The sequence below is a fragment of the Poecilia latipinna genome, unplaced genomic scaffold (genome assembly GCF_001443285.1).
Source record: "Poecilia latipinna isolate Pla-1442-1.1 unplaced genomic scaffold, P_latipinna-1.0 Scaffold840, whole genome shotgun sequence".
In the NCBI taxonomy this organism is placed as follows: domain Eukaryota; kingdom Metazoa; phylum Chordata; class Actinopteri; order Cyprinodontiformes; family Poeciliidae; genus Poecilia; species Poecilia latipinna.
This window is the reverse complement of record NW_015113456.1, coordinates 268,846-278,476: the sequence shown is the minus strand read 5'-3', so window position 1 is coordinate 278,476 and position 9,631 is coordinate 268,846. Positions and strand designations below refer to the sequence as shown.

The 9,631-nt window shown below is 39.3% G+C and overlaps 2 protein-coding genes across 2 annotated transcripts in view; both read right to left on the bottom strand.

The window, feature by feature from the left end:
- LOC106956706 (protocadherin gamma-A12-like) overlaps positions 1-9,010 on the bottom strand; it is a 29,996-nt gene extending 20,986 nt beyond the window's left edge. Inside the window, exon 1 of the mRNA XM_015047707.1 lies at positions 6,633-9,010. Coding sequence (XP_014903193.1) covers positions 6,633-8,843 — 2,211 coding nt within the window. The 5' untranslated portion in view covers positions 8,844-9,010. The remainder of the gene's footprint in view (positions 1-6,632) is intronic.
- On the bottom strand, positions 2,369-4,992 carry LOC106956689 (protocadherin beta-15-like). The gene has a single exon (XM_015047690.1). It carries the CDS (start codon positions 4,847-4,849, stop codon positions 2,369-2,371), a length of 2,481 nt encoding a protein of 826 aa, XP_014903176.1. The 5' UTR covers positions 4,850-4,992.
- Positions 9,011-9,631: the final 621 nt, after the last annotated feature.

Here is a 9,631-nt window from a genome sequence, read left to right as displayed (position 1 = left end):
CGTTCACCTCACCAGGTAACAGAGAATAAATCACTGTACCGTTTTGTCTCCAGTCAGGATCTCGAGCAGAAATGGAGCATAAAGAGGATCCAGGTTTGTTATTTTCACTCACATATGCGCTGTAGGACTGTTCCTCAAACACAGGTGGGTTGTCATTGATGTCAGCTACAGATAACTGAATAGCTTTAGAGGAAGACAGAGGTGGAGAGCCCTGATCAGTTGCAGTGATTGTAATGTTGTAATCAGACACTAATTCACGGTCCAGTTGTCCTGTGGTCACCAATGAATAATAGTTTTTAATCGATGGAACCAATTTAAAAGGGACGTTTTGCTCGATAGAGCAGCGAACCTGTCCATTAATATCAGAATCTCTGTCCTGTACATTAATTATTCCCACCTCTGTTCCAGGTGACACGCTTTCTGTCACGGGATTCGTCAGAGATTTCACATAAATAACAGGGCTGTTGTCATTCACGTCAGTAATCTCAATAATTACTTTAGAATCAGATGAAAGTCCATAGCCATCTTTTGCGTTGATGCGCATTTCATATTTAGAATCACTCTCGAAATCAAGACTCCCAATGACTTTTACTTCCCCCGTTTTGTTATTTAGTGTAAAAACCCTTTTAGCTCTTTCTGGGATGCGGCTAAATTCATACGTAACGTCCCCATTTACACCCTCATCTGCATCTTTAGCTTTAACAGTCACCGCGACAGAATCATGGGGCGCATTTTCAGGAAGACTTGCTCTGTAAACTGCCTGATCAAAAACGGGTGCGTTATCATTAGCATCAAGAACAGTGACGTGTATATTTACGGTCCCTGACCTCCGTGGATTTCCATCATCAACAGCAATAATGGTGAAATTCAACTCACGTTCCTTTTCACGATCTAACTCTTTGTCTAAAACTAGCTCGATGGTTTTGGATCCATCTGTATCTTCTCTAACTGATAAAACAAAATGTTCATTTGTTTGCAAACTGTATTGCTTTACCGTATTCTGTCCGATATCCGCGTCATGGGCTTCATTAACACGAAACCGCGCTCCCTTAGCAGCTGATTCCCTTATTTCTAGTTTAACTGCATCTTTAGGAAAAACTGGGGAATTGTCGTTCACGTCTTGAACGTGCAGAGAAATCCGATGCAGCTCCAAGGGGCTTTCTAAAACCAATTCATATTTCAGCAAGCATGAAGTCTTCTCGCCGCACAGCTCCTCTCTGTCAATCCTTTCCTTTATGATAAAATTCCCCATTCTTAGATCAAGATCACAGAAATGCTGATTGGCGTCTTCAGTATCGATCCGAGCTTTTCGAGTGGACATTTTTGCCACTTCCAGTCCGAGGTCTTTAGCGATATTTCCGACAATAGAACCAGGCCTCATCTCCTCTGGAACGGAATAGCTCAGGTCTGCAGCAGATAATTTTATGTAAAAAGCAAAACCTGACATGATACTGAAGAACAAATGTCCACTGAAGCCCATGGTTTCAATTCAACTTTGACACAAAGAAAAGCCGCCTTTCTTCGAAAAAACAAACAAACAAAAAAAACAGGATATTTGTAAAAAGCAGGTAGGTGAAGGGAGCTCTTGGAACAATGGAGATTCTGGTTTTAAATCATGAATGCGATATTGCTATGGGTGGAGAACGAAGACTATCTGCAAGCCAATAGCGACTCCACGAGTAGATACTGGACATTACAAACGCAAGAAAACGAAATGAGTCTGAAATTCCCAATTTCACAAGAAAGACTGCATAAAAAAAACGTATACTTTAAATCAAAATTAAAATAATTCCTCAGATATTTTCCATCTAATATCGGCGGCAAAAAAATGTAATTCAGCACCACGGAAAGCAAGTACTATACCCCCACCCCCTTCACAAACTCTCTCTCACCACTCTCCTCAAAAAAGGGAATACATAAATAAATAACTGCTCCAAAGTTTTCACTTTAAGGAAGCAAGCAGTTATTTGTCCTTTTTTTTGGTTGTTTGTTTGACATAAGCTTAAAATGCTTAATAATAACTTGCGTAAGGAGAACCTAAAGATTTGGTGAAATTTTGTATAACATAATATCACAAGGATTTGAGATCATAGGAAAATGAAAAAAGAACTCCCAGAGCCAGCAAATATGTGTTTAAAAATCTGATGCATTTTTGACAATGAAATTTGAAGTGTATCAGGCCGACAGGAATGTGATTAAATGTCGTCAGGAATTAATAATCCGTTGCTATGTTAGTCGACAATATGGAATACAACACCAGCAGTCAGAATATTTTTTGCAAAACTCTAAGTTACAAAGTGCTGACTCAATTCAAAATTAAAAAAAAAAAAGATTCTGGATGATATGACAACACAAAAAATAAAATACATTAGTTCCCTACCTCTTCAGGTGTCTCCAGGCCTTCAAACGGATCAATAAACTTTGTCGGACTTTTCCTCAGAGTCTGGTCAGCAGGCAGCGTGTTGTCATTGTAAGATGATACAAACTTAAAGTCACTGGTTCTAGATCCTGTTGTCAGGTAGGCATCATAATTGTAGGTGCTGTGTAAAGTTCCTGTGCCATCCACATCTGCGTAATTTGGGGGAAGATAAGCTCCGGGAATGGCTACAGCTCCATCAAACAACAGTCTGGGCTTTCTTCTGCGACAAAACCTCACACCAAGGATGATGATGATGAAGGTCAGAAAGAAGGTGGACACAGAAACCAGAGCGATGATCAGATAAGAAGTCAATTTAGAGTTGTTCTCATCATAAGAAATGTCTTTCAGTTCTGGCACCTCAGCCAAATTATCAGAAATAAGTAAATACATGGAACAGGTGGCAGACAGAGAGGGCTGTCCATTATCTTTCACTGCAACAATCAGGTTTTGCTTCATGCTGTCAGATTCTGAAATGTCCCGCTGTGTCCTGATCTCTCCACTGTGCATATCAATACTGAAAAGTCCAGGATCTGTGGCTTTGACTATATGATAGGAAAGCCAGGCATTCTGTCCAGAGTCTGCGTCCACTGCTATCACTTTGGACACCAGAGATCCTCCATGTGCAGCTTTGGGGACTAACTCAGTCATGAAGGAGCTGCCTTCTGCGGCGGGGTACAAAATCTGAGGAGAGTTGTCATTCACATCAGATACAAACACACTGACAGTCACATTGCTGCTGAGAGGAGGAGAACCATTGTCTCTGGCCATCACTTGGACTTTAAAACTCCTGAACTGTTCATAGTCAAATGACCTCACAGCGTGGATCACTCCTGTGTCTCCATTAACAGATAGAAAGGAGGACACCGAGGCACCGTTCACCTCACCAGGTAAAAGAGAATAAACCACTGTACCGTTTTGTCTCCAGTCAGGATCTCTAGCAGAAACAGTACATAAAGAGGAGCCTGGTTTGTTATTTTCACTCACATATGCGCTGTAGGACTGTTCCTCAAACACAGGTGGGTTGTCATTGATGTCAGTTACAGATAAGTGAATAGTTTTAGAGGAAGACAGAGGTGGAGAGCCCTCATCAGTGGCAGTGATTGTAATGTTGTAATCACATACTAGTTCACGGTCCAGGTGTCCTGTGGTAACCAGAGAATAATAGTTTTCAATGGAAGGCACCAACTTAAAAGGAACCTTTTGTTGGATGGAGCAGCGGACCTGTCCATTTTTATCAGAGTCTCTGTCTTGAACGTTCATGATGCCCATCTCTGTACCAGGTGACACGTTCTCAGGTATTGGGTTGGACAGGGATTTCAGGTAAATTTCTGGCGCATTATCGTTTACGTCGATAACATCAATTAACACTTCAGCATGTGAGTTCAGTCCTAATCCATCTTTAGCTTTAACTCTTATTTCAAAAGAATGTCTTTCTTCATAGTCAATTGTTCCCATCACTGTTATTTCTCCCGTTCTGGAATCAATCGAAAACAAATTCGCCACGTCCTCAGTCATGTGGCCAAATTGATAAGTGACATCTCCATTGACTCCTTCATCTGCATCTGTGGCGCTAACAGAAACCACTATTGTTTTTAAGGGCGCGTTTTCAGGCACAGTTGCCTTATAAACTGCCTGAGGAAACACTGGGGCGTTATCATTAGCATCCAGCACTGTTACATGTATGACCACAGTACCTGATTTCTGAGGAGATCCGCCATCTAAAGCTGTTAGAAGTAAATTGATTTCTTTTTGTTTCTCCCGATCAAGTTTATTCTCCAGCGTCAGTTCAACCTTGCTGCCATCTGCAGCAAGAATAAAATTGTCATTCGCTTGAAGTATGTATCTTTGCACTCCATTTGAACCTATATCAGCGTCATGGGCCTCCTCTATAGAGAAACTGTATCCTTTCTCTGCCGATTCGCTTATTTCCATTTCGATCAATTTTTCGTTAAAGTGCGGCGAATTGTCGTTCACATCTTGTATATGAAGGCTTAAACGATGAAGCTCCAGCGGGTTTTCCAACACCAGACCTGCTTTTAGAACACACGCAGATTTTTTTCCGCAAAGGCTTTCTCTGTCTATCCTTTCCGACAAAATTAAATCCCCGCTGTTCATTGCAATATCACAGTAGCGCTTCCGAGTGCCTTCAAAGTCAACACGGGCTTGTCGAGACGCTAAGGTCCGCAGATCAACGCCCAGATCCTTTGCTACATTTCCAACAACAGATCCTCGTTTCATCTCTTCTGGAATAGAATAGCTCAGATCCCCACGTACCTCATGCGGCGCTTCAAAAAATAAAGCAAAGCACAAAATCAGGCCGAGTCTTGGGAATCCTTTGTCTCTCATCTTGATTAAAAATGCGTTTTGATCGTTGTTGAAGCACACGAATGTTTCAAAAACACCATTAAAACACAAAGTAATAAAACGCATACAGCAAGGGATAACAGTTCAATATGGCCACTATATTCTAACATTTCCTTTGTAAAAATGCAAACTGAACACCCATTCATCTGTGGGTGGAGTGGCCCGAGATAATTTTCCGACAGCCAAGAGCGACATCTTCAGTCCTGTTGTTTTCACACCATGCCTCTTAGCAAAACCACAAATAAATGCTTATACATATATAAAAACCGAGATGTATTTTCTTTTTTCCCCCTTTTTTATTGAAACTAAATACGTACAGCTTACCTTCAAAGGAGCCAAAAGATACAACGGATATGTCTTTTAACTTAAGCTATTTGCTTCAGATGTATTGCAGGTTTTTTCCGTGGTTAAATTAATAGAACATTTTTGATTTCTCATAAAAATAAGCTTATCAGACTGGGTTATCCATAAAAAAGTAAAATAAATCTGAAATATTTAAGGTTCAGAGCAACTGCTGAATGTAGACAATGTAATTTTGCCCTAAGAGGCACGTAAAACGGTACCATAGATATGAAGTGATATGTCGACGGAGAGAGAGAGAGAGAGAGGAAGAGAGAGAGCGAGAGTCCTGCTCATCATTTATGTTCATTCACATCACTAAAAGCAGCTTATTTGTAATTTAGAAATATATTATTTTTTTAATTAAATCTATTTGTAAATCTCAGCATAAAAGATAATGTTAAGTTTGTGCCCTCAATGCAACGAAATGTGCTCTTAACTCTTAAGATAAAAAAGACGAATAATTAAAGGGTGTAGAAGTAGAGACAATTCAACAGAAACCCAAATAAAACATTTTGAGCAACATGACAAAAGCAATTGAAAATATAGAAACATGCATAAAACTGTAAACAAATATTGGTATTTATGTACAAAAACATTTGCAATGTGCTGAACAAAATAAGAAAAAAATATTTTAATGTGACATAATGAATCAAAGGTTGAACAAGTCGTCCTGAGAATTTCAATTATGTTCTGAGAAATGCAAGTGACTGAGAAAATCTATAAAGAGTAATGTAAAGCAAATAATTTAGAAAGTGTCTGGAAAAAATGACCATTATAAAGAGTCAGAGTCACAGTAGTTCAAATCCTTCTCACAGGAAAACCACTAAACTTAAACTTCCTGGCAATTAAGGTAAGTGAGGCCTGATCACACGCATGTTGCCTCACTGATGAGTCCTTTGGTGTCAGTCTGACTGACGTTGAACTCTTTTTTTCCCCCAAAGGGATCAACATATACTTTCCACCTGATGCCTTTAAGTCCTCAGTTAATTATGTTATAATAATAAAACACGGGAATAAAAGACCTGATGATTTTTGAGAACATGAACATAAAGTGTAGGGTTCAATAGATTTCTAAAGATTAATACAAAAACAATAGTAGGAAGATATGAAAAAGGGGTTTGTCGAACTATTGGGGAAAATTGCAAATGCAAATAATTGACTGTGGCAGTTAGTCATTGCCGCAAGGTTAATATAATTTTGTGGTGAAGATGTTGAGAAACTTATGTGCCAAACAAACACAATAAATCACAGAAAAAAAAGAACTAATCACTGAGAAAGGCATTAAAAAGACTCAAGATAGATACTCATTTGGGGGGGGGAATGAAAGTCCTACCTCAATGGATGTCTCCAGAGTTAAGAAGGGATCCTCAAAGTCTGTTGGACTTTTCTTCAGAGTCTGGTCAGCAGGCAGCGTGTTGTCATTGTAAGATGATACAAACTTAAAGTCACTGGTTCTAGATCCTGTTGTCAGATAAGCGTCGTAATTGTAAGTGCTGTGTAAAGTCCCTGTGCCGTCAACATCTGAGTAATTAGGAGGAAGATAAGCTCCTGGGATGGCTACTGCTCCATCAAACAACAGTCTGGGCTTTCTCCTGCGACAAAACCTCACACCAAGGATGATGATGATGAAGGTCAGAAAGAAAGTGGACACAGAAACCAGCGCGATGATCAGATAAGAAGTCAGCTTGGAGTTCTTCTCATCATAAGAAATGTCTTTCAGTTCTGGCACTTCAGCCAAGTTATCAGAAATAAGTAAATAAACTGAGCAGGTGGCAGACAGAGAGGGCTGTCCATTATCTTTCACTGCAACAATCAGGGTCTGTTTCATGCTGTCAGATTCTGAAATGTCCCGCTTTGTCCTGATCTCTCCACTGTGTAGATCAATATTGAAAAGTCCAGGATCTGTGGCTTTGACTATGTGATAGGACAGCCAGGCGTTCTGTCCAGAGTCTGCATCCACCGCAATCACTTTGGACACCAGAGACCCTCCATGTGCAGCTTTAGGGACTAACTCAGTCATGAAGGAGCTGCCCTCTGGGGCGGGATACAAAATCTGAGGAGAGTTGTCATTCACATCAGATATGAACACACTGACAGTCACATTGCTGCTGAGAGGAGGAGAACCATTGTCTCTGGCCATCACTTGGACCTTGAAACTCCTGAACTGTTCATAATCAAATGACCTCACAGCGTGGATCACTCCGGTGTCTCCATTAACAGATAGATAGGAGGACACAGAGGCACCGTTCACCTCACCAGGTAACAGAGAATAAATCACTGTACCGTTTTGTCTCCAGTCAGGATCTCTAGCAGAAACAGTACATAAAGAGGATCCAGGTTTGTTATTTTCACTCACATATGCGCTGTAGGACTGTTCCTCAAACACAGGTGGGTTGTCATTGATGTCAGCTACAGACAACTGAATAGTTTTAGAGGAAGACAGAGGTGGAGAGCCCTCATCAGTGGCAGTGATTGTAATGTTGTAATTAGATACTAGTTCACGGTCCAATTGCCCTGTGGTCACTAAAGAATAATAGTTTTTAATAGAAGGCACTAATTTAAAAGGGACGTTTTGCTGGATGGAGCAGCGGACCTGTCCATTATTCTCGGAATCTCTGTCATGAACGTTAATGACTCCCACCTCTGTACCAGGTGACACGTTCTCAGGTATGAGGTTGGACAGCCATTTTAGATAAATGGCTGGTGAATTATCATTCGAATCTATAACATCTATTAACACTTTCGCATATGACGTTAGTCTTAATCCATCTTTTGCTTCAACGCTCATTTCAAAAGAATTATTTTCTTCATAGTCAATCACGCCTGTTAATTTAATTTGCCCCGTTTTTGGATCAATAGAAAATAAACTGACTTCATCCTCAGATATGTGTCCAATCTTATAAGTTACATCTCCGTTCACACCTTCATCAGCATCAGTAGCATTTACAGTAATTATTAGAGTTTCGGGCGGCGAGTTTTCAGGCACACTTGCTTTATAAACGGCCTGAGAAAACACAGGGGCGTTATCATTAGCATCCAGCACTGTAACATGTATGACTACAGTACCTGATTTCTGTGGAGATCCGCCATCTATAGCTGTTAGAAGCAAACTTATTTCCTTTTGTTTCTCTCGATCAAGCTTGTTCTCCAGAGCCAATTCAACTTTATTGTTTTCAACAGCAAGAATAAATTTTTCGTTAGTTTCGAGGATGTATCTCTGTACATCGTTTTGACCTATATCTGCATCATGGGCGACTCCAATAGAAAAGCGGCTACCCTTCTCGGCCGACTCGTGAATTTCCATTTCAATAAAATTTTCACTAAATTTTGGCGAGTTATCATTTACATCTAGTACATGAAGACTGACGCGATGAAGCTCTAGAGGATTTTCTAACACCAGGTCGATCGTCACTACACAGAAGGGTTTCTTACCGCAAAGGTTTTCTCTGTCAATTCTGCCCGACGTGATTAAATCCCCGGTGTTCTTATTAACGTCACAGAAACGTTTACGAGCCCCTTCGATATCTACACGAGCCTTTCGAGAAGAAAATGTTCCAAGATTAAGTCCGAGGTCTTTGGCAATATTTCCAATAACAGATCCACGTTTCATCTCCTCCGGAAAAGAATAGCTCAGATCTCCTCGAACAAGAGGCATTGTGACAATTATGGCAACAAAGCAGATGATAAGAAATAGCGCAGAAAATCTTTTGTGTCGCATCTTCCGTGCAAATAGTCCTCAGCTAAAGACAGAAAATATACTACAGAACGAAAAAAGAACACTGCATTGACAACAAGATGTTTGGATCCACTAAAACTATGCAGAACGCTAAATGTTCAAGTCTTTAACCGCTTATGCATCAAAGCTCTATCTGCTGTCTATGCACTAATGGGTGGAGTGGCAACGATGAAATTGTTTTGGATGAGCCAACAGCGACACCGTGAGTTATTTTTAAGTGTTAGAAATGTTCACTCTAAGCTCTCTAAATACAGCCTTTAATTAGTTGGTTCACGTTACGCATTTCAAACAATTTCAGTATATTTCACAATGGAAAAGCAAAACCTTATATGTTAGAGAAAAGTTGGAAATGAACTTTACTATTTATTGTACTAGGATTATTATTTAACTTTATTATCATGATTACTAATGGAAATAAAAATTATAATGACACTACTACTAAATAAAGAAAAATAAAAACCTAAATAAGATTATACCATATTAAAATATTTTAAAATATATTATATTATATTATATTATATTATATTATATTATATTATATTATATTATATTATATTATATTATATTCTTTGTAGGTTGATAAAAGAAACAGTATGCAGGTTTAACATGTTTTGAGAAAAATGTTAATAATCCAGCCACAACAAACTGAATTATGTTTATGACAGAAATGGTTCAGCACCACGGACAGGTACTTTCACAAAAGTCAAGATGGTAGAAATGTAGTAAATATTATTCTGACAGCAAAGATTTCAATGCAAAGCAAAATAATT